This window comes from Calidris pugnax, unplaced genomic scaffold (genome assembly GCF_001431845.1).
Source record: "Calidris pugnax isolate Ruff unplaced genomic scaffold, ASM143184v1 scaffold44, whole genome shotgun sequence".
Classification (NCBI taxonomy): domain Eukaryota; kingdom Metazoa; phylum Chordata; class Aves; order Charadriiformes; family Scolopacidae; genus Calidris; species Calidris pugnax.
This window is the reverse complement of record NW_015094506.1, coordinates 34,142,052-34,167,590: the sequence shown is the minus strand read 5'-3', so window position 1 is coordinate 34,167,590 and position 25,539 is coordinate 34,142,052. Positions and strand designations below refer to the sequence as shown.

The 25,539-nt window shown below is 41.7% G+C and overlaps 1 protein-coding gene across 2 annotated transcripts in view; it reads right to left on the bottom strand.

Moving 5' to 3' along the window:
• Nucleotides 1-21,987, bottom strand: part of CPED1 (cadherin-like and PC-esterase domain containing 1) — a 144,965-nt gene extending 122,978 nt beyond the window's left edge. For both annotated transcript variants that reach the window (XM_014963915.1, XM_014963916.1), the window contains exons 1-3: nucleotides 21,853-21,987; nucleotides 20,900-21,377; nucleotides 9,564-9,750 (exon numbers count right to left, since the gene is read on the bottom strand). In XM_014963915.1, the coding sequence (XP_014819401.1) occupies nucleotides 9,564-9,750; nucleotides 20,900-21,151 (439 nt within the window). In that variant the 5' untranslated portion in view covers nucleotides 21,152-21,377; nucleotides 21,853-21,987. The remainder of the gene's footprint in view (nucleotides 1-9,563; nucleotides 9,751-20,899; nucleotides 21,378-21,852) is intronic.
• Between the last annotated feature and the right edge of the window lie 3,552 nt (nucleotides 21,988-25,539).

Sequence of the window (25,539 nt, the reverse complement as noted above, 5' to 3'; positions counted from 1 at the left end):
CATACATGCTTTCAGTAGTTGCTATAAATTAAAAATGAAACTTCTTTTTATAACTAAGTGTTTATTTTGGAAAGCATTAGGACAAATGTCAGAAACAAAGTCATTACAACAATGAGCTTGTTATAGAAACACTTTATGCCTTGAATCATTTGTTTCAATCTTTCCAAACTGCATACCACTCAGTTCTTCTGTCCTTCCCTCTGTCTGAATACATTTTACTTATGGGAGGCACCACTGAGGAAATACGCTAAGGCTATATTTTTTTAGTCTTGCTACCAGTTAAGGTTGCTCAAATCCTATTCCTTTGTTCCGTTTTCATCCAAATCCTGTCTATATTTTGCCCTTCTCTTGTGAAAAATGGACATTGTTTTGTAAGGAAACACACCTGCCAAAAACGATAGAAATTAATTATATGTGCGTTTTGCCTTTTCTAATTAAAGTAATAATAGTAATACTCACTTTTAGTAATAGTTTTCTGTGTGAATTTTTTTTTTCAGAAATCTCAAAGCCCTCACTTGAAACTGAAGGATAGTTAGTTTTGATTTCTGAGTATGTCAGAGAAACTTCCTTTCTCTTCAACATCTGTGCAAATAAGGATTTCTCCAAATAGACAACCTCTTGGGCCAAATAAAAAAAAATATTCAATGTTACATTGAAAAATCAACTTTGAAGGAGTATAAGGAACATCAGAAGGGTAGAATAATCATTCCCCTCATGAAGGAAAGGTTCCCATGTGTTGTGAAATAAGCCACTGTAACAATATTGTGCATGAAATTTTCAGAAATGTTTTCAAACCCGTGGGTGGCTACTGCACTTTTGATGTCTGGGGCATTTTTTGGGATGCAGCATTCAAAAGAGCTGTCAGCTGAAAGTGGATGCAGCTGGAGAAGTTGGACTCTGAACCTAGGAATGGAGTGGGCTGGCTGCAAATTAGAATGAAGGCCCACGCAGTGTATAAGCTTTTTGTTATCTGAACAAATAAAAGCCATGGTTGCTAAAGTAAAAAATAAAAATAAGTGGTTTGGTTTCAATGGTATGTAATGCCTCTACCTAAAATGGGAGCACAATGACGAAAGACACCACATTTCTTGCAGCTGACCAGGGCTCAGAGCCAGTGAGTGCATCAAAAAGGAGGGCAGTCAAAACACTGGGCAATGCTAATGCAACAATCCCTTAGGAGAGAGCGCTCTGGCAGGGCTGCTCCAGGCTTCTGGCGAGGCTTACTGTCATTCTCCCAGCACCTATGTTAGTAGGCAATCATCTGACATTTAGGAACAGTCATATGTCTTTATAAACCAGAGTCTCTGCCTGAACCCTCTCAGAGCCAGGATTCTTAAAGCAAAACATTTTAAAAATACTTGAATAAACAATTATCTGCTGTTACCTTCTTATCCCCTAGGCTATATTTACAAAACAATGCCTCACACTCTTTTACAGGATTTGCATGTTGCTGGCATATTATAAAGCTTGTATACTTACACCTTAATCCCTTGTATTTATTTAATTTCAGTGGACTCACACATTATTTCTTTGCTTTGGCTGAGGTGTGCATCTGCCTGGACACTGGTGTTTTTCAGATTCTATTAACATGACATCATTTATTCCACCAAAGGTTTTAATTTCTCACTTTGTAATCAGTGTGTAATATTTTAATTATTGTGAATTTTAAGTCATCCCAATAAATCCACTCTCTACTGGACTGTACGTTCTGTTTACACGACTAGAAAGAACATTGAAAGAAAGTATGTTTGGCAACTATATGACTGAATGCTATATTTTGGTTTTAACTTGACAAAGTTCAATGCACTCACATGTTTGTAATGAACAAATAAAGAATTTCCCTTTCTCAAGGAAAAGAGTGCATTGAAACAGGAGTTTTAGTACAATTCTACAGAGGGTTTATTTTAGTGATACAAAGACATAGTTTGTGTGCTCTTTTGCTAGAAAACATGAATATGTTCTGCTAATAATTATGAAGGAGAATACATATTGTTCAGAAAAATACATGATGCATTTAGATTTTCTAACAAGAAACCACAGCATCGCATTAGCGAGCAGCATTTATTTGGGTATGTCAGAAACTGAGCTGTCTTGTCCTGAAACCAGTGATGTCTGTGCCATGAGGTTTGGCATCCACTTTCAACCGGTTGGCAAATAGCCAAGCTTAATTGCTACAAGCAAAATTTAAAAGTGATCAAGGAAGTTTGTTTCTGGCATGCATTTTTGTCCTAAACTTATGTGAAATTTCATTTAACGGAGGCAGAACAAACAACAAACATTAAGCAGGCTTGTAACTCAGTACGCTCTGAGGATCACATTTCTACCTATTTAGCTTGTTTAGGAAGCTCCTTGCTTAACAGCATGCAAAAAGAATGCTTCTGAAATGTATGTTTTATGTATCAAAACTTTACCCAGGACTCACATGACATATATTTTGCATTAGGAAACCAACCAGTTTTGTATACTGTCAGCCATGTACTTGTACCAACAGTTAACCAAAATGAGTTTTGGGAGAGAAGTTACATCTTCTAGATTTGAAGATATACATGTATTTGTAAAGTAACCCACAAAATACTTCCGTGGCTAGCCTCACCATTATTATTTTGCACAATATTTTAAATGACTTACTTGTGATAGAATGATCTTGTGCTTTTGCTGGCATGCTAGAATCTCCAGGCCTGCTTATTTAACCTTACCTCCACAGGGTTGTTTACACTTTCAGAACCTGATTTCAATTTACTTCAATTTTCTCAGAGACTTTTGTATTTATAAAAGCTGAGCATCTAGTGACCTCTCTATTCCTGACATTTCCTTTACTCTCCACTATGAAAAAGAACAAAAACCCCAGTGTCCCATTTCTGTTCCAAAAAAACTAAACTGCTTCCTTCAGTGGGTTGGTCCTTGTAATTGAAAATGGCAACCAGATGTTTACAGAACACACCAGCAATTTTCCTTGAGGCCTTTAGTCTTTATAATTGTTTGCTAAAGTTAGTTGGATTTCATGGAAACTTGTTTGAGGCTGTAACAAACAGCAAGTAGGTTCTCCTCCTAACTGTACTCTGAACAACTAAAAATTAAAAAAATGAAATAAAAGTAAAGCTAGAATTAATACTACCTCCTGCAGTTAATGTATTTCAAACTCCATAGAAAAACAGTCACTAAGGCAGGAGATCTGCTTCTTTTAATACTGATTTTGACATGCTTCCCATGAAAACCATGCCTATTTCAGAGTATGTTATTTGCTTCCTACCTCCCCAAACTTCAGTTGGCTATACTTTAAGCACCACTGATTTTATGCTCCCTTTGCTTTTCCCCACTCCTGTCAGGAATATATTCTCATAAATTTGGGGTTTCTGAGAATATTTTGCATTTTAAGAAGATGCTGTAGACTACATATTGCTTGTTCCTCAGCTGATGGAGTCACCACAGCTGATTCATACATCTGACATCTCTCCATCTGCTTTGGAAATCACAGTATCTTCCCTCTTCCTTGTCTGCCTAATTTTCTCAAGGCTGGGCATAGACTTCAAGAAGTCTATGAGTGCATCTTGCTACTCCATAAGGGGACACACTACACCCAATAAAATCTCTTTACCTAATATTTCAAAACCTCTGAGACTGAATGCTCCACAGCTCCAGTGGATCCATTTGATTACTTCACTAGCCTAACCCCCAAAACAGCTTTCCTAATGTCTAACATAACTTTTGTTGTTGTTGTTGTAGTACTTCATGTCCTATTTACTGAAGCATAAAGGACAAATTATGCTTTTCTCCTTAACGGCAGACTTTTTAAAGATTTTACGTTAACAAGTACCTCTTCCCCAGTCATACCGGCCTTCATGCTCATTGAAGAAAGAGCGTCACTGTGTCCTCCTGTCTCTACCACCTCCTCTAATTCTCTCTACTTATGATGATATAGGAAGTCTTGGAAAATGCAAAGCGAATGTCTGACAGTCACCAAACATGACCCTGGGGGCCTCCAAAACCCACGGCTGTAGCTTATTCTCCAGACTAATTAGCAGCCCTGAGGAAACTATTGCTGGCTGCACTTACGAAGCAGCACTTCTGGAAGTTCCTACCTTGCTGCTGGCCAGATGTCAGCAATTAAGCTGATTGTTTTGCTGATTTTGCCTCTGTTCAAAAGTATGATAGTGAGGAGTACTAGAGGCGATACAATATGTTAAAGGACTAAAGTAAGGATGTACAGCAAGGAGCATGTTATTTCATCCTAGTTCTGACAATGACTCATGTGATTTCTATCCTAGTTTCTCCATCTGTAACTCTGGTGCAGCAACATTTCTCTGCCTCTGAGTCCTACTGTGAACAGAGGTGAACAGACACCGAGGTTTTCTTCCCATGGAAAAATGTAGATTTTCTTTAAAGAAAAATTTTCCAAAGGAAACCAAAATGAAAATGGACAAAGACTGACTTGGGAAATTGCCTTTGGGGAGGATCAAAGCAGAATTTTCTTTCATCTGTCCTCAACCACTTCTTCAGTCATCCACCATCCAGAAAGAGACAGAAACCTGCAGCTACCATCACTTATGTCTGCTGAACACCAGTGCTTGCTCTTGCAGGCTCACACTTCCTGACATTCCCCAAGCAGCAGCTTTTACAGGAGCAACTGCCGGGTACAAAGAAGCAGCAGAGCGCTCTGTACAGAGCCGAGGAGGGAGGCAGCAGAGGCCATATCTGCCCTAACAATACAACAGGTCCCAAAATGAGCATTTTACAGCAAAATGAGTTATGTCTGAATATATTCAGGTTGCTTTAACAATGAGGGGTTACTCCTTCCTTGCTGTAATACCTAACTAATGCCACAAGATGCCACCTTAAGTGCCAGACAGATGTCCTGACCCCGGCACAAAAGGAGAAGGGCCAAGATTTGCTCAGATTTTCTCCCATGGGTCTCACTCATCCCTTCCTGTTCTTGGAGCAGCTCCACCCAAGCACCACTCCCACATCTGCAGAGCCAGATCATCCTCATAGTTAGTTGCTGGAACCAGGGCTTAATTTACACAGCCAAGTACTTAACCACTGCATGGTCTTAAAATGGCAGAGAACAGAACAGAATTCAGTGCATACTGATAAAGCACTGAATATTGATAAAGTCAAAAAAGAGGAAATAACTTCAGATCTAATATTCTTTACAATATATGTACATTTAAGGATATATAGAGAGTATATGATCTCCACTTTACAATCTCAGGTGAATGAATAAGACATGAGGCTAGTACTGATTGCAGTGGAAATAAATATCAAGACTTACTGACCCAAGAGAAAAACATCAACCAAAGCTAAGATGGGTTCAATACTTATCTTATGGAATAATAAATCACAGAAAAAAACACCAACCAAATCAATATATGTAGTGTAATGATCTTTCTAATGGCATCGTTAAAATTTCATCTTCAGTGGGTGTCACTCAAACTGTAAATAGAGGCCATAGTAAGGTTGAAATACTTAATTGTAGTGTTCTAAAAATAGGAAGTGATTGTGTAAAATCAATACTATGAAAATGGTTTACGATTCTTTTTTGAAGTCACTCATTGCAATTGCAAGAACTTCCACAAAAGTATTAAAATCAGCATTAATTATAATTTAAAGCAACTGTATAATGTTACACTGCACTTAGTTTGCCAGCAGCCCAAATAGATGTGTTTTTTTTTCCCATGGCCAAACTGACTGGCTACCCCTAAGGTTATGAAGAATCTTTTCCAGTCCAGAAGCTAGCGGTAACAACAGAGTTTTGCATAGTAGTGCAGAATGAATTAAAACTGGCTGGCCAGATTTGTAGCATATAACTGCATGTTTTTTTCAGAGCCTGCAGTTTTCTGAGATTTGTGTAACTATTAGTAAAGGTGAAGAATTGAGAAATGAAGGAAACGCCTATTAAGGGAGGGTCACCGTTGACTAATGTGGCAAACACACTGAGCAAAGACCAGAAAAAACGATGGCTCCAGAAAGAAAGATATAAGTAGTTTATTTATCTTAGAAGATGTCATCTTTGGAAAGTATGGAATTCAGGAAAGGTTCGGACAGCAGACAGTAACTAGGCAACATTATTTTTGGAGGGAAGAAATGCTTTCTAATGCAACAAATTTCTGAGATAAAACTTTCCTGTTAAAAAACATTGTGAAAGTGTTGGCAGGACATCACAGAGCCATAGAGACCCACAGATCCTGATCATCTTTGCTCTGGCCCCAGAGATGAGAGCTTCGCTGACTGGAGGGAAAGGGAAGAAGGCAAACTAGGAAATACTTGGGAGGTTCTTCTCTACTGTTTGCCACTCTGGAAGGACCTAAAGGTGCTCTGAAGCCAGGTGGAACATCCCACTCACCTCTGATAGAGCAGCACAGCTCTGTGCCAGGCTAAGGAAAGGAAGGCCTGAGGCTCATGCATCTCAGGACAGAAAACCTCCAGAGGTGTGGGGTTTTCTCACTCCTCCTTGCCCTTTTATTATTTCCCACTGGTTTCACACCTGCTCCCAGGTTGCAGCAAAGGCAGACCATGTCCCAGAAGCTACGACTCTATGAGCAGATTCTCACTATTTTATTTTATTTTTTTAAAGTAGGAAGGAAGCAACAGCACACCAGGCACACCTTCTTCTGCCTAGGTGGCAAACAAAACAAGTGGACCATTTATAGATGCTCTGGCCAATACAACCTGATATCTTTCTCATCAGCTGTTAGCCAACTTCACTTGAACTGCTTGCTTCATGATGAACTTACACAGACACTGAAGATACTGACCAGTCTTAAACGGATCTACCCCAAGGCAGCAACCAGAGCTCTCTGCAAAACCTGACTCTCCCATCATCTGCTACTAACACAGTACCACATCTCCATCTCCATCCCTGCAGCAGACTAAGAGATGTGCTAAACCTTATAGAAAAACTGGCTCATGTAGGGCTGCCCCAAAAGGAAGACTCCAAGAGCTCAGAGCAGCTACAGATATCATCAGTCCATGGGCTTTTCCTTCCGTGTGGGTTTAATTGCTAAGGAATGGTGGACGCACAGCTACTTTTTGTTCAACCAAAGCTGCTTGAGAATTTACTGACAGAGCTATTTTTCAGTGAAAAATTAGGGGTTTGAATAATTTGTATTTTACTGCAAAAAGCATCTGTACAGATTTTTCATAGGAAACCCATAAACCACAGTCCCTTTGACTGAAATAAAAAAAAAGTACCCTTTTCTTTTTTAGCCAACTATTTTCCAGTTACCAAAACTAAAAATGTTTTGGTTGGTCTGTAAGAAGGGAAAAATTTCCACTGAAGAAAACTATTCTCCTGATGTTTGTCTCTGACAGCAATGAACTCAATGCAGAGCTGCAGCCCAGGTGTGGAGGATCTCTCTGGAAGATCAGTGTGCAGAGCTGTCACGTTTGGGTTTCAAACGGGAGTAGAACTGGTCCAAAATGAATAGCGGCCAGCACAAAAAAGTTAGGAATGTTTTGTGGTGAATTTTTTTCCATATATGACTTCAGCCAGACTCTTGGCTCTCAGCCATTCTAAACAAAAAATCCTTTCAAAATTAGAGTGAACTTTGAAAGATACACGAGTAAGACAGACTGCACAAAAATACAAGCACCGGTTAGAGCTGCTAAATAATACCAAATAAGAAGGAATGATTCTTTTTATAGATTTTTCACAAGACTTATGATCTGTTTCTCAGTCCATTATCTATATCTTTCGAGTAGAGACTTCAAGGAACATATTTTTTAATAATTTATAACACTTGTATTAGGAAAATATTATGACAAAGCATAGCTCAAAATACCCTTCTCCAAAATAAGGAGTAATATCCCACCCAGAACAGTAAAACCCATCATGTACTCACAAAAAACCCCAACTTTGAGCATAACTTGTTTAGTTCTAAGAAAAGATCATTGGTTTGGTATGCAGGCATGCTCTTTTACTTCTTGTTTTTAAAACGTAACTCTAAAGCTCGGCACTTACATAACACAGGGAATAAAGGCAGACTTATGTTGCCATGAAATTGAATTAGTAAAGTCTTACCCTTTACCTTAAATTGGCAAGTATTTGACTTCTTTACGTATTCCCAACATCTGCTGGAATCTGTAGGATATTCCTGGAAAATGCCTAAACCCTTTTTATTATTTTTTTTTCCTTACTGGAAAAATACTACAGGAAGCAGTAGTGCTAGCCTGTAAAATATAAATACCCACAGTTAAACTGATTTCTGCAGAGGGAGTGTATTGCAGAACTTCAACCTGAGCTGATCACTGTAGCAAAATCTAGTAGTCTTTTTTTTTTCTAGGTCATAACTGGATTTGGCATACCCACTTCCTTGGCCATTTGAAACAAAAGTACTTCAGAGAGAGGGTGCACATGGTCCCCAGAGATGCCATCTTTTCTCTCAGCCTGTCTGACATCAGCAAAGCCTGTCCTACTGTCTGGCAAAGCAGACCTGCTGTCTCGTGTCACTCTGAGATGGAAAGTACTCAAGGCAACGAGTGACTGAAAAGTGCCTACGAAACCGGATTAAAATAAAAGACTGAGCTGAAGACAATTTGCTATTTCTTGGTACAGCCTGCCAAGAAAACTGCATGTACCTCATTTTAAAGAAAGTTTCTTAAAGAAACTTGAAATTAGTGGTAGAATTTTGAGCAGCCTCAAGTATGCTAAGTAATTAGGTTTTCCACCTATGAAACTACTCTAATGATTGGTTGTAGCACAAAGCAAAACTGAGCTCTCTGGCAACCCCAGGAATGCATTGCAAGCCTGAATGATGCAAGTGGTACTCCCTTTAGTGTAAGAAATAACCAACCACACCATTTTTCTACGGACAGAATGGTGGCCTGTATATTTTTTTCAAAGCCTTCCAGTTCTGAAATGGACTTCCAGAAGAAGACCAAATTGAGATCACAGTTTCAGTTCATACCTCTAAGGTGTCCAAGAGCCACGGTCAGCGTATGTATAACTGGTGCCCAAAGTTTCTCTATCAAGCACAGTACAACTCTATACATCAAAGCTACAGTCCCTTGTGCAAGAGATCAAGCTTCCTCAGTAGTCTGTTTTAATTGTGGATCAAATTACAACAGGAACAAAGAACCTGCAGTAATTTACCCCAGCTTCTGCTGCACGTGCAAAATGCACTTCTTCTGTATCATGTTTTTTAACAAGCTTACAGAACAGTCAAAACATTACCAGAGGAAAAAGTGTACCTTCATGCACTTCTTTAAGAGAGAAAATGAGAAAGAACCAAATATAGCAGGTATTTGTTTTGTTATGAAATGCTCTACTGAAAGTCACTCCATTATTATATTGATGAAGTTGGTATGAGAAGTCATCAGGAATCAAACTCATCTTGTCAAGACTATGATGAATCACTCTGCTGTGTGGGTTTTTTTTTACAGAAGGAGGTATCTCATTAAAGAATCATCTAATTGTGGAAAATTAGCTGCATAACTGGGAAGGGCTAGAATTTGGCTTGTATCCTTACTTGAATCCGGAATTTGTAAGTTTTACCTCTGTGGAAGAATGCTGGATCAGTAGCTAACATTTAGTAATTAATGAATTAACTAAGTCAAATTATTCCTACTGTGATAAGGGCCCCCATGGCTGGGATCTTCCATCAGTCTCCTGTTTTCAAGGACTGTGACTGTATATCCATGCTTTGCCAGGATGCGCTGATAAAGCTGACGCTCAGTTTCACGGTGGGCAGGAGGCACATACAGAACTGCTCTTCTCGTACGGCTTCCAAAGTACTGGAGAAGGGAGTCATCGATCTACAGCAAACACAATGCAAAGACAATGGTTGTAAGATAGGATGGCTCCTCAGCAGCATAATATGCACTTGTTATTTTTCACAAAAAGAAACTAGTAACTTTCTGTTACAACCCAGGAAATATTTCTAGTATAATTAAGAATTATCTTTGTATCAGAGACTTCTGACCCCAAATTCCATTTTTTGCTTTTCAGTTTTTCTACCTTCATTGTGGACTGATACTGGGTTTGAAAGCTCAGGGTAGCAATGGAGGATCTTTAAACTGTGGTCTTCCCTTCATGGAAACATCTTTGGTGAAATCTGGGCTTCTGTAGTGAGCTGGTAACAGTACTTGCCAGCTGACCTTGACTGTGGCCTCTGGCTGATCTGTGGGTCACCTAGCCGAGAGGACTTGGTGGGTCCCATGCCAGCTGTTCCATGGAACCTGGTCTTATACAGATGGTAGGTGCAGGGGCCCGAGTTCTGCTGTGCAGCGTGATTAAGAAAAATAAGACGAGTACTGAGGTAAAAGCATGCAGAGACATCCTAAACAGTACTGTAGATTGCTGTGCCTCTACAAAATTAAATGTAAACTTGGCAGTACCTTGTTGCCTTATTAGTCCAACATGATCCAGCCCATGGGAGGACTGGCAGAGAGATTTGTATAAAGGAGCAAGTGGAAAGGTCTATGATGTCTCCAGTGAATCCCAAGGAACTCTTGGATTGTCTGTCATGTCTACCCTATGTCTTCCCACATAGGGGCTAGGGACAATGGCCTCTAGAGAAAACCCTTCCTCTGTATAATAGCCTGGGATATGGCCCTTGTCCTTCTTGCAAGGGCAAATGGAAAAGAGCCACCCCAAAGACACAGAGATATTGTGAGCTTGACATTAAGATCTGCAAAGACCAAATTACTGTGCCACTGTTATTGGGTCTTAAGGAAAGGGGGATATCTTATGTCTTACATAAGGCATAAGACTTGGATGCTCCATGAGGGAAACGGGTCACTATCTGGAAAAATCTAGCTTTTGTTTTGCAATAAAAACACCATTAACAGACAAGATTTGTTTTTGATGAAAAGTATGTCTTTAGGATTGAAACATACCAGCATTTAAGGGATTAAATTCAGGACATGAAATTAGCTCTTGGCAAATTCACGAATTTCACCCTAGCAGTAGATAGCAGTATGTCCTTTAAAAACTGAGCTATTCCATAACTTCTAATTTTAGTAAGCTTATCACTGCAGATAGGAAGTGCTACACAAACAAGGCACCACCATTTTCTGCACAGCAGACCACATTGAAAAGAGACTGATGCTTTGATATAAACGAATGTCATTCAAGATGTGTTCAGTTGTTTATAGGCCTAGAGTCACTCTTCTCAGCAGTCTGTTCCCCGATTACACGATGCAGTTTTATGTTACGCTTGGCTGAAGTGTAAGTTTCTCTGTGGCAGTGAGGAGCACATACTATAGAGCCCTGAGCCTCTAACACTACGTCTGCTTTGGCTCCAGAGCACGCATCCCCCATGGAAAGGGTTAGCACCATTGATGAGGGGACCCTGAAAAATATCTTGATACAGCACTATCAGAGTCTTCCCCGTATATTTGCTAAATGTGCAACCAAAAACTGCCTTAGACACTGGGATATTCAAGTTAAGGCTGATCACATGCTGACAGGAAGAAGCACAAATAGCACAGGGTAAAGTCACAGGAACTGCGTTTGGTAACTGTCAGATGCTCTCCCTGGTGTCCCAGAGTTTTAAAAACACATTAATCAGGTGGCAAGCACAGCGTTAGAGCATCTCAGGTCATCCCTCCCGACCACAGCAACCCCCATTCCTTCCCCTCTGCCTTTGCCCCTCCCTCCTCTCCTCTTATCTCCTCTCTTTCCTGCTCTCCTGCAGCGCCAGCAGCCGCTGGCAGCCCTTCCTCTCCATTTCCCTCCCTGCTCCTAAATCCAGCCCTTGGCTTGGCCCCCTCCTGTGCTCCCTCTCCCTCCTCCTCCAGGCAGCCCTGGCCAGACTTTCCATTTCACTTGCTGTGCGGAAGAAACTCAGCGGAGAGAAAGAGGGAGAGAGGGAGAAACCTCTCCTTTTATTTTGCGAGCAAATCCAATTTTCCATCCCACGTGTGCGGCGAGGGCCGGCGTGGTGGGGTGAAGCGAGGACAGGTGAGGATCATGGAGGGGCTGTGGCCCAGGACATATCCCTCCCTGTTTTCAGCTGGAGACTGTGGCTTCTCCAGCTCCCGTCCCTCCCGCTGCGGTGGAGGGGGGGTCCCGCCTGCTGCAACAGGCCTTGGTGGCCCTGGTGACCATCTGGGTCTGGGGGCAGAGCTGTGCCCTCTGCCTGGGCCAGCAAGGCACAGGGGGACAGGAGCCAACAGGGCTCGGGGAGTCCCCAGGGTGGCAGGATCTTCCAGGGGAAGGGAGCTCTCCCTCATCCCGCCATGGGAGTGCCGAGACGGACGGCGTCTGCCCCAGCTCCCTGGGGATTAGCGGAAATGTTTACAAAGTTCTGGTTTGGCAATTACAGATATCGAGGAGAACACTGACAGTAACATTAAGAAGAAAAAAAAAAAAAAATAATAAAGGAAGTTCAAGTAATGGTGGTAACCTAGGTCACTTCCACAGAGCGCAAAGGCAGACGGCCCTGAGCGGCTCCATGCAGCCCGCGCAGCAGCTGGCTCCCAGCGGCCGCCTCTCACAGGGCCTCAGAGGGCTTCTGGTGCCCCTCGTACACCACCAGCTGCTCCAGAGGGCTGGAGACACCATCCAGAGACATGTAAAAATCCTTCAGGCTGCTGGTGCCCAAAGCCCCCTGATGTAGGGAGAAAGCTGGCCTGGCTGGGGACACGCTCCCCTGCACCCCCAGCCTCCCGCCCTGCCGCCCAGGCGCTGGACACCAGGCACATTCATCTTCCCAAAAAGCCATGATGGGATCTTTGGGTCACCGAGACAATTCAGGGTCCTAAATTTAACAGCTTGGCCTGATGTCTAATCTGGTACTATTAAATAATATGAAGTAGCTCGACACCTTTTACGGTGCTTGCTTGAGACCCATGCGTAGTGTTGCCAAATTTATTTCCTCTGCCCTTTCCTTTCAGAGCTATTTGTAGTCCAGGTTACAAGATGCAACGTGTCCTCTCTGTTTTCTTGCCAAGCCAGTGCAATGTAGGGTGGTTTTTTTTCTTTTGTTTTAAACTACCCATTGGCTACACAGAATTAAAAAAAAAAATTCCGTCCAACTGCATGCTTGTAGCAAGTGATTCCATAATTTTTTCCAAAGCTCTACATAAAACGCCTCACATCACTGGCCATGCTGATCTAGTTACTACTGGATGTATTTCAGAATTTCCAATATTATAGCAATAGCAGTCATGTTTATACACTTAAAGAGTCTGCTGTTTTTTATAAAATGTTTCTCAATCATAAAAATGCAGTCTGGGCAGAGAGCTGGTATAAAAGAAGCAGAGTGCGACAGATGAAAATAAGCTGTTCACATATTTTAATGTTTTATGGTTTTGATTTTTTTGGCATTTCTGTAACTTTTACGTGCAGTAGGCTTAGACCAAAAAAAACCCACAAGGATCCATAACATTGGGAATATTTGAGAATATTTGTTAAATGGTCACATGTTTTCATGTCCCAACCATTTTTTAGCTCTTCTCCAGTTTGAAGGCTCAAGGTACTTGTTAGCAGGTCAGTTTATTACAGATTCGATACACCTCATGTGAAAGGGATTGGTAAAGAACATCTGTGGCCCATGTCTTATCTAGAGAATGGTGTGGCTGTCTCCAGTGAAATTAATAGGCTTTACAGAAAAGCTGAGATTTCCCATATGATTTAGGATGAGGCCTATGTCAGCTTTGACATGATATACCTGCTCTTAGAGCTTGCAAACTATTGCACTTAGCTGAGTCACTGACCTCATTTTAGTGCAATAGGCTGTTACACAAATGATCCCCAGCCTCAACAACTGGTCTAAACAAACCATGTGGGCTGTAAAGTGAATAAAAATGCATAAAAATGAATTTTGTAATTTTATTTTCAGTTTATAGAATAATGTGAAAACCAAAAAAGAAAACAAAGTGAGCTTTGTAAAATTTATTATAGATTTTTAAAAAATTATCAAATCAAATGTGTAGTCCTCTGAGGTCTTAACGAACAAGACAAACAGCCCAGTTTATACAACATGAAAGCTGAAGAATTACGTAACCATCCTTGTCCAACCGAAAATAGACATCTATTATCTGAGCTGTAATTCTTAGTTCTGTCTGCCTGCAAGTTCCACATAGCTGTGAAGTTCTCTGTTAAAGAGAAAATGTTTTGACATTTTCCTTGAAACCAGTTTATCCAATTCTAGGTTATGAATGTATAAAGATATAATTGATTGTATTAGTCTCTGAAGCTTTCCTCTATTGTACAGAATTGCTGGGTTGTTCCAAAAATCCTAAACTTGGTCAGTAACTGAATCTTATAATATATAATTACTGTCATTGTTTTAGCCAAGAAGAAAATAGCAAAGATATTTCAAGCTGAGGAGAGAAAAACAGTTCCTTGGCGTTTTTTCAGATTCCAAGAAGATTGCATAATTCCACAAATATTGATGCATTGTCTCTGCCTGGCAAGGAAGCAAATATACAGGTTGAAATATTGCCATAGAATTTCATTGACCATCACTTCAACTGCAGAAACAAAATTCTTCTTCCTAACATAATGGCCCAACTCATGTCTGCCTGAGCTTCCCTCAGGAAAGAACTCAAAAACTGTGAATCATCTTGTCAGCTACTCAGTTCTGGTGGCGTTCATCCCTGTGTTGGTTTCAGGCAGCCACTCTTTTACACCCGGCTAGCCAAGGCTGCCAGAGTCTTGTCCAACAGCTTCAAATAATTTGTCTGCAGCTTGCTTTAACCCCACTGCTTTCTGCTGGTACTGGGCTGCTGCAAAAGAGATGTAGAAGCCGCTATGCAAACCAAAAGGCCTTTGCATGAAAGGGGAGTGCAACAGAAATGCCATGAAACAGCGTTATACAAACAACACTGGCACTCCTGGCAACATTCAAAGGCTGCAAACTACCTAAATTCTCATTTAGCCAGCAGAGGAACCATGGCTCTACCTTCTACCCGCTAAATACCACTTAGCACAACAACATTACAAAAATTCCATGAGTGGGACTCCTAGAAACTACAGCACTAATATTAAACAGCATCAATAAGAAGAGTGATAATAAAAACTTAGCATGTGGTTCTAATGCCCTAAGTCATTCATTTACAGAACTGTGCAAACCTTTATTAATTCCAAATGTGACTTTTAAGTTCTTTTTCATGTTTGCATAGAAGTTCATAGAAATAGTAAGTTGTTCATACTACCGTTATGTTTGAAGTGCACATAGCTCCTGTATCAAGAAGTAACAGAGAATTAATTTCCTGTTTCGCTTTCTGGAGGATATTTAAATGTGTTGGCTTTATGTTCTGTTAGATTTCCTAGTCAGAAAGGACTGGGCTGTAGAATGAAATGGTTGGAATGTAATTCTGCTTCCAATTGTTTGCTGAATAAATACAGAACAAGCGACTAGATTATTGGCACTAGTTTGATGGCTGGTTTCTGATGACTTCATAAATCCAAGGGCAAAACTGGATTTATTTGCATAGTCATCACTGGCACTCTGAGCTGAAGTACAGAGCTATTTTATCAAAGTGCCTTTGCTTTCTGATTGCGTCTAGTCCACGGTACCAACTGCCTTGTCTTGAGGACAGATGATGAGCCAGTCCTACCCATCTTATCAAAACAGCTACGTGTGAGGAGAGGCCTCCAATGAAGCGTGTGAGTGAGATTCTGCCTCCATTTCCCATTTGCTGCTGATGCGTCCTTCTCGAAGTTCCCTTCCTGCAAAGAGCCTCCACCCTGCCCCTCTTTCCTGGCTGCTACCACAATAGCCTTGCCCTTTATCACCAAAATATCTCTAGCTATCTCTGCAGTAAAAATAGCTGTTTCCTCGCTGCCGTTTGCATTTTACATCGAAAAGGGGGGAAAAAAAGTCCTGCTGTAGCAGGGTGCAATGTGAATGAGGTATCATTCCAAGGAAACCAGTTGCTGGTACCACACCATCTGTCAATTGCTTTTTATTAACAAAGGTTTCATACTAGCAGAGTTCTTTGTTCTTTTGTGAGGAGAAAAGAGTTCTTATCCCCCTACTGTATTCTATAAAATAAATATCCTTTTAAAGATTAAATTTACTTTAAAAATGCATCAAACTTCATTATGCATAATGTAATCTTCTCTATCCAGAGCTCTCACCACAATCCATTTCTGCATAATAGCAAAAATCACCCCTTCTCATTCTATCATCCAGCTTCCTTTCTCCTTTTTTTTCACACATTTACATTTCAAAAGTTTCCACTATCTTAGTCTTCTTTTCTTTCCATTTCCATTCCTAACTCCCTTTCTTTTCCCCTGCACAAATCCAGCCCTCTCTGTGCACCATCTTTTCTGCATCTTCTGCGGATACTGTCACTTTGCAGCTGTAGTTCCCTACTCTGCCTCCCACATCTGCCCCAGCCAGTGTCTCCTTTCCCCACGCCTTCTTCCATGACACTCCTTCTCCTGTCCTTCCCTGCTTATCCTGACTGAAGCAAGTATATTCCATTCGAAAAACCAATAGGAAAACTACAGACACGTGCCTTTAGAGGGGGAAGTTCATCAGATTTGTTTTAAAGGTCTACATTAAGTCATGGTTAGTTTTGCATCAGAGGCAGTTCCTTCTATTGACTGTGAAGTCCAGCTTTCTGGCCCTGAAGAGTGGAACATTCAAGTAAAGAGAGGATAATTCCACTTTGGATATCCAAAGTTCTAAAGTTGTAGTAACAATTCTCAGCTTTTCAGGAATTTCACTCCTGATTTTCAAATCAGGAAAACCTGGGCCTGTAACCTATGCAGGATGTTCAACTGCATCTCACTCTAGATCTTGTTTAGAACTAAAACATGATGCTTCTCTTTTTTCTCCTTTTTTTTTCTCTTTCTTTTTTCTTTTCTTTTGCTCTCTATAGTATCCGTGAGATATGGCCACATCAAGCTGTCATTATCTTGCTTCTTCCGTTCTGTCCCCTGCCAGTAAATTATATCCTATCCTATTTGTTCAGAATAAAGCTATAAAAATCCTTTCCCCATTCTCCCTGTTTTCTCACCTCATTATAGCTCCTCTTGGAGATATATCTTTTAAACCAAACATAAGTGGCAGGTTGAGGGCCTTGAAAGTGCATACAGCTTTTTCACCATACCTATTATCTTTCATTTATTAACATGCCAGCTTTACTCACCCATAAAATTCTCATCAAATCAGCTGCACGTCCTGTTTGTTTTCTTTTTGTCAAGTAGCCTTAAATGGCCAGGGGACGCGGCAAGGATCTTGTGAGTATCCATGAAATAATCTCCTTCAAGACCCATCTTAAAATTTAAAATCTCATTTCTTATACATTGGCCATGGTTAGAGAGCTAGTGTGCCGAAACTGTGCCTTGCACCTGAGCAGTACTGTCTGCTTCCTCACAACAGCAAAAAGACTACGCCTACCTGGGCAAAACGCACTCCTCTGCAGATGCACCTAAATTGGCTCTGGCTGAATTGATTCAGAAGGTGAAAACACATCTGTAACTGGCTAATTAGCTCTTCTCAGAAGTGGCTGAGTAGCAAAGTTAAGATGAGCGTAACGGTTTTACATCTGTCTGGTACCAAAGGTATTTCTGGCCCAATACCATGCCAGGCAAATCTGCACAGGGCTTGTGTGGGCTTTTTTTTTTGATCTCTATTTCAGTTTAGATGCTATAACATCAACTCTCCTCCTTACTATATTTATTTACAAATGCTTCCTCATGCAGGAGGAAAATGTGTCTGGCTGAACCCACAGACAGCCTGCTGCTGGGTGGGACATCCCCTCTCATGCCTTTAATGCTGGAAATGCAGAAATAAGCCCTCTATTTTTCAGGCTACAGATATTAACATTTAACATTATACTAGAAAATGTTGACCTCTGTTTATGTGAAGATAAGGCTACAGGACCAGCTCTCCAGCAGCTTTTAAAACTCCTGCAATGTGCGATACCTGCGAGAGAAGTACTATGAACTCTGTCAGGTTTGCCAGGCTATGAACAAAATTTGCATTTTTGCAATTTAAAAAAGACAGGCACTATGTGCCTGACAGTAGTGAATCCATCCCAGGGCATCTTGGATGTAGTTAAGGTCGGGTATTGGAATAGGCTGCCCAGGGAGGTGGTTGAGTCACTGTCCCTGGCTGTGTTTAAGGGACGTTTAGATGGGGTACTGAGGGATATGGTGTAGGGGAGGACTTTGTAGAGTAGAGTAGATGGTTGGACTCGATGATCCCAAGGGTCTCTTCCAACCTGAATGATTCTATGATTCTAAGGTCACATTTATAGATCAAATTGGCAATTTCCAGCCCCATGGTTTTTCCACATTTGTCGGGAACTTTCCCTTCCAAAATGAGATAAATTTGGAGATCAGAGATGGAGTGGCAAAACTGCAAAGCTGCACTTGTTCTTCAGGTCTCCCCCTTCTCTTCCCCAAATGGATCATAAAAAGTTGCTACCTTTTTTTTTTTTTTTTTTTTTTTTTTTTTTTAAGGCACTTGTACAATGCAAACTCTGAATGGAGAAGTTATCAGACCATGGAGGGGATTTTGCTCATGCAATGCCAAGCATAACCAAATTCTTACAGCAGGCTCAACACAATACTGATTGTTTCTGAAGGAACCAAGAATTTGGTCTGCTCATACCCAGTCAGAAGACATTCTGCAGCGTGAGAGACACTGTGGCGTAGAAACCAGAAACACTGGGTATTATCTAAACAATATTATCTTCAGCAGGGTCTTCTTTTCCATAAAACTTATTTGTGAACTTTGGTTTCATAATATATGTCGCCGTGTTTACTTTAAGTCACTGTTTAACTACACAACAGATTCTTATTAATAACTTGGAGTATTTACAAAATAAGAATACATGCATGGCTAGTCAATTAAAAATGTGAATAATTTAGACTATATTTTAAAGTGTTTTTCCAGATTCATACATTAAAATTTAAGCCAGAGCTTTAATAAGAACTTGTTTCCAAACTAGCTACTGTGGGTGGGCACGTGACTCTAAAATAAAACAGTGTAAAGTTTCAGCCATGACATCTGTCGTAGATGTTACTGGCTACCCAATAAAATCAAGCAAGATTCAGATAACAGCTCAGTTATCTGAATTAGCAGTGGGCAAAAACAGTTCAAGAACAGCCTCTCAAAGCAAAGTGGTAGAGATTTTTGGAGATGTTTGTCTTTTCTGTTCCCTGAGATTGTTATTCAGCCCACACAACCCGCAGAGCATTCTCTGGAAACAGAGAGCAACTTAGAGTAACATCCCAACATGTGCAAGACATTTTGTTCCTCATGCTCTAGAGGGAACTTTCAAGACAAATAGGGAGCCAGCCATGGGTGGTCTTCAGAACTTGAAGAGGAATGTGTTAGAGTAGCACAGCCCTGGAAAAAATACCTATAAGGGTTAACATATGCATTTACATCTGTACTATAGGTTCAGAGTGTGCGTGTGATAGTCACATCCAACCATGTAGGCTGGAGGGCCTTAAGTACAGCATGTTGTAAAAACATAAGCTTCCTTCTCATTTCAAACAGCCAGCAGACCAAGTTCAGTGTCTATCTGCATTTTTCTCAAAGTGAGAAAGAGGAAATTACAGTTATTTCCAGCCAAGCAATATGCTAGCAAAACACTGCCATTATTCCACCAGTTCTTGCAGACTTTAGGTAGCCCAAGGTAAGATAGGAAATGTTCTCTGCCGTTAAAACAGCAATGAGTAAAAGCAAATGGACTTTAAGTGTCAAAAGTTGTACCGCAATACAAACCACACTTGTCAGCTGTGCTTATTTCCCTTTAGATTGTAATTCTTCATGTCACATTGCCAAACAAAGCTAAATCTGGGTACCTAGTGTACTAAAGCATCATTAAAATACAACATTATTCCAAATGCAACATGGAGTACATTTCTGCAACTCATAAGAAAAATCTCTCTGACCTTCACAAGAACAAGAATCCATTTTTTAAGACTTAAGGTTAAAGAGCTCATGCCAAAGCTATTTCACATACCTGGTTTTGATTGTTGCAGAAGATGCACTTTACAACTGCTCTCCTAAAATCAATATTGCTGACCTTTCAGACTGTGAACCCTATCTAATCAAAGAGACAGTGTTCTATTTTCTTTTTAAATTTGAACTGCTTTATGTGGATGCTGTCCATAATCTGTGAAATCACAGATTAATATTTATAGTCCCAATACAGCTGAATATAAAATACCAGCATAATGATAATTTCACAGTGAGATATCTGCTGCGCTATTAGCAGCCCTCTCTATAGGATTGAAGAAAACCTGAAACATTTGTGCTAGTGCTGATCACAGATTCCAGAGTAAAAATAACTACCTCAACCCGGACCATTTAACAAACCACATTTTCCAACTAAAATAACAGTGTCTGCATTCGTTAGGTTTTAACATCCATTCTAGGAACCCTATACAAAATAAACATGAGGTCAGGTAACCTAAGGACAAAGTAAATTTTGTGGGATAAAGATTCCAAAGTAAACAGTGTGATTTTAAAACGTGAAAAGCGCTTTTTTTTTTCCCTTTAATTTCTCACATGCAGTTATATTCAGCTTTTCAGCAGAATGCCAGTAAAGTTCAAAACTTGACGAGCAGATAACTTTAACACCGGGCAGCTGCAGTCCCGGCGCTAATTAACAGCCTCAGTCACTTTCACGAAAGCCCACTGGCTCCTGATTTGCGTGCCAGTACTGTAAAGCCTCTGACCCGAGTCCTAAAGCCAAAATAAAATATGGTCTGTGCAGCAAACTGCAATCCCCCCGGAGTCCCAGCGCCATGCCGTGTTTCAGCCCAAGATGTGAGGATTCCTGTCAGTGAGAGCACGCTGCCGCGCTGCTAAGGAGATGTGCTTGCGCATATGCCGCTGTCATTAGATCACCCACTTGTTTGTATACAGATCGCAGACTTCCAAGCTTAGGGCTAATTTTAGCTGGACTCGGATGATCCTGCCAGACTCACTATCCCTTGCTTTGCTAATTATTGCTCAGCACTCTGCTCCAGCTGACTTACCTTTTTCACTGTCTGTGGGTTACTGCCGGGGAGGAAGCAGTGAGCGGTGCTTGGAGGGACCTCCTTGTACCTTCCTTGCCGTGTTTTAGTCACTTTGCTGGGCGTGATCCCATGAACGACTGCCGAAAGGATGCTGCTGGTCACGAGAGGAGTCAGGGTCTGGCAGAACAGGCAGATGGCCACCACCAAGGCCAGAAGGAAGGGACGAGGGCGACAAAGCCTGCGGCACCTGGGGGCTTGCCCACAAACCATGGCCTCTTTGCCGTCCTCACTTCACCCTTTGCCACATTGCAGAAGCAGTCCAAGGAGTCACGTCTTGCCAGTGTTAAAAAAAAGTCAAAGGCGATCTTTACCCAAAACTAGTGAGAGTTTTCCCCATTTCTGCTGCTGAGCTTTTTCCTGGTGCCTGGCAAGAAGTCACGGGTTCCAGAGGAGCAGAGGCTCGGGAAGTGCCCTCCCATGGGGGTACGGGAACAACCTGTGAATAAACAAGAAGTGAGCAGCGGCGAACAGCAGCCTGCCATGGGGTGTCCTGCAAGGAGTCGTGGTGAGCTCCTCCACCCCGCGCCCTCGGGAGAGCAGCCCTGCCGGCAGACAGGTGAGGAGCAGAGATCTTCACCCCCTCTGCAGAAGGAAGGACTCAGCCAGACAATCGCATCCAAGAAAGCGAGAGGTTAAAGCTTAACGCCTCCTGTCCGCCGCTGAAAAGAGTAGGAGAGTGTACCAACTTCGTGAACAACCCTTTGCTGGTTTTTTTTTCTCTCTTGCATTCTCAATTCCCACTTTGTTTTTACAGTTTCCTTCATTCCAGTCCTTTTAAATTGCCTCCTTCCTGTCAGCATGCACAGCTTTCTCTCTAAAAGTGATCATTTATCTGAAAACTGACAGCCTATGGAGATTTTCGCTTGCATTTGTTTTGTCCAGATTGCGAGTTCAAAGTTAGGTTTACTTACTCGGTTCTTATCCCGTTAGAAGTTTTCCGTTCTCCTCTAATGGGCTGCTGATTAAAACCACTTGGAACAACCCTGGCTCATGATCCCAGCTCGTCTCGCACACTCAGGAGGCAGGCACACGCACATACACACGCCATCTGAAGCCAGTTGGACCACAGATTTCATATAAATAAAGGCTGGACTGCTCAGAGGGTGGGGCTAAACTAGCTCTGCTCCGGGCAGGCACGGGGTTTGGAGACGCAGCCTGGGATCTGGATGGGGAACAAGAGGTGTCCTTGCTCACACTGCATGCCTCCAAGCCACCATCACGGCAATTTTTAGAAAGCTGCTGTTACAGCGACCAGCCTAATTGAAACAATATTAATGTCTTGCAGGCGGTGGAAATCTGAGCAGCACCTGCAGTATTTTAATCCAGATTAACAAAAATGTTGTAAAAGGAAGCAGAATTACTTGGATTTAAGCGTCACTGGCAAAGCAGTTGTCAGTAATTTTCCATAGAAGATACAATATCTCATAGCAGTGTATAAATAAAACTTCTTACTGATGTCAAAGAGGGAAAGAAAGGAGGGCGGACAAAAATACTCCAATGAAAGCACTTAGTATCTAAGCCACAGAAGGTCTTAGTTACTACTTCCCCCTGCTGACACAGGACAGGGACGAGACAGATGGGAACAGTTGAGGAACTCAGTTATCTTTATAGACCTAAACTGCTCATCTAATCAAGATCTTTTAGCTAAAAATATCTGTGTACAAGTCGTCTATTTTATCCTCCATCCTTTGTTATTTTTGAAAAGAAAGACTTCTTCCTGCACTGCCTCATACATAAGAAATGAGCGTTGTTATGATAACTTTGAGCCAACCTACACAATCCAGCAGCAGCAGCAGCGTTAGCAAGTTAGAGGCCTATATACAGCAACAAAGAGTAGGTATATAGTTGTTTGAAGCGTTGGTGTTTATCCAGCTTTCAAATCCTTTTATTTTTTATACCATACTAAACCCATCGATTTTCACACACAGAAAAATGCCATAGAAGTGATTCAACACATCACACAGAACCTCAGCTGTCACACACGCTGTGTTGCAGTGTTCTGTCTGGGGCTGTAGTTGTCTGCATTGGACTCCGGGGTTATCCTGCGCAGGACAGGAGTATCCTCCTGTGACAGATGCTTGCCATCCAGACAGAAACTCCCATCTCAGCTCTCTGGGGACACGTTGCTCGTGCTCCCTCCTTCCCAGCCCACTGGCTCGCATCCCCGGACCCTGCTCCAGCCAGCCCCTGCTGCAAAGCCTCTGGCAAGACAACAAATCTGGCTGGTGGACATCAGAAAGCCATGGGCTCCCTGCAGCTGGCTTCGGGGTAGGTCTATGCCGTACAATGGAGAGAGGGGCCTGGGAGCCACAGTGACCCATCAGCAGAGGAAGAGAACATAACAGAACCGCTTTACAGTTTTAAGAGATTGTCCTGTGGTTTCTGGCATTCCCTGATTTCTGGACCCACAACCACCAGCTGTGTGGGTGGCATTTCCATGCTTGTCAACTTCTTCCAAATTCTCAGTAAAGGGATTTTAGTCAGAGCTTTATGTGCTATTGGTAGAAGACTTGATTAAAACCAGTTTATAAAGATTTGGATCAATGGTTGCTTCATGATCTGGAGATTATTCCCCCTTGCCAGAGTCCCACACTAGAACAAAGTCATCATTTCTGTTCTCACACCCTGCTCCCTCAGTTACCTTCAGCACAGCAAGTAACCGTGCTCTCCCTCCAGCCCAACATCATTTTCCCCTCTCAAACTCAGAAGTGGGGTCTGTATCTTCACATTTTCCCCAGTGTCTCAGAGCCAATTAATCCTTCCTGCAACCACGAGGTCACCCGTGGGCCCCAAGTCTTCAGGGCAAGCTGGCAACTTTTACTCATTTACAGTACCAAGACTGACAGTGCAAAAGCAGAGATGAAGGGATATCAGCAGCGGGCAGGCAGATCCCTGCCTCCTGCACACTCCTGGGGATCAGCCTTCTGTTCATCTGCTTTTCCCAGATGTTCCAAGGAGCGAGCTGGCTCTTCCCTTATGTCCTGTGGTTTCTTTTCATGACAATAGCATGTAATGCACACTTCTTAAGCTGTAAATACTTTTCTCAATCACAGCTAGACTGCGATGAACAGGATTCCTGTCATCTTTCCAATCAGTATTCCACCACATCTCTGGGCTTACACATCTACTGACTTATCTGGTCACAGTCTGACACTTCAGAAATTAAACCGGGACTATTGCAAATGGGGACTAATTCCCTGGCATTAACTAGTCGCTTAGGAAAAGGATACAAGTAGATAAAGAGTCAGGATCCCAAACTTGTGAGAAAGCTTCTTCAGTGCATATTACTCAGATAACTGCAGAACACAATTATCTGGAAGATCAGAGGTATCCAGCTCAGTATTTATACTCACAGGTATATGTACGTATTTGAGAATTCTTAGCAGAAAGCTGCAAATCTCTTCTTTCTGACATACAGAACTGGGATTCCCAGACCTGTTCGTTCCAGTGGCTGCTCCCACTGTGTGGATGAAGAGCTCTCCAGCCAGTTTACCTCTCCCTACTCCTCCCCCTCACTCAGGACTGCTTGCCTGGATGCTCCCGACAGCAGCCAGCTGCTGCCCTGCTCTGCGTGAGGCAAGGTCCTGCAGGCACCACTCCTGCCAAAACCAACCCACCGCGGCTGTCAGGAGCGATCTCCAGTGCTTGGAGCCAGAATCCCAGTTCCGTCTACATCATCTGGAATAGGCTGTAAGTGTTTAGAGTTATAGAAAAGGTGAGAGGAAAGTCACAAGACTTGCTAAAAATTGCCAGGGACTAGGTTTTGAAAGGGCTTAGCCAATATGCCATGCAGGCATGTAATGAGCACCATTCATCATCTCACTGGGGTTTTAAGCAGCCCGGCTCATATTCACACAGCTTCCATTTTACACAAGTCTCTGTGTTTGTTCAGTGGTGAAAGCTAGTGACCACTGAAGAATGATTTCCATGGTCTAAGGAGAGACCTGGACAGATAATTGCCAGGAGCTTAACCAAGAAGAAAATATTAGGTACAGAAGGTTAGCAGGAATTTAAGGCCAGCTGAATAAATCCATTCTATGCATGCTTAACTTCACTCAGAGATCTAACGCGAATCATTCTGCACCTCTGAATCAAGTTAAGTCTTGATATAAGTGCTTGTAAGATCAAGTCTTGATACAATAAAATCATTTTGCATCAATAATTTCACTATATAGAGACTGCCAAGAAGAAAATATGTTTAAAAACCGTTTCACAATTGCTCTTTTCTTGAACAAGTTTCAAATTTCAAAGTATAGAGTCCTAGCAACCATTCCGGTGATAAATGAGCTCACATGAAAAATAAGCTCAAACAGATCATTTCTAAATTAACTGATAGTCAAGTCCTTGTAATTATGTCTGTCATCTTCATAGTGCAAGCCTACATGCAACTTTCATTGTTTATAGTCAACTTTAAAAATTCTTTTTCATTTCCTAGCATACTAAAAACTATGCCAAGGGCCATAAATTCTCACTAACTTCAAAAATTGGATAAAGGCTTTATGAACAATAGGCATTAATAGCACTGTAAATACTCAAGCAAAAAACATCCAGTTCGACTGTGCTGGAGAAAGCCAGCTCAGCCACACCCTCCACGATTT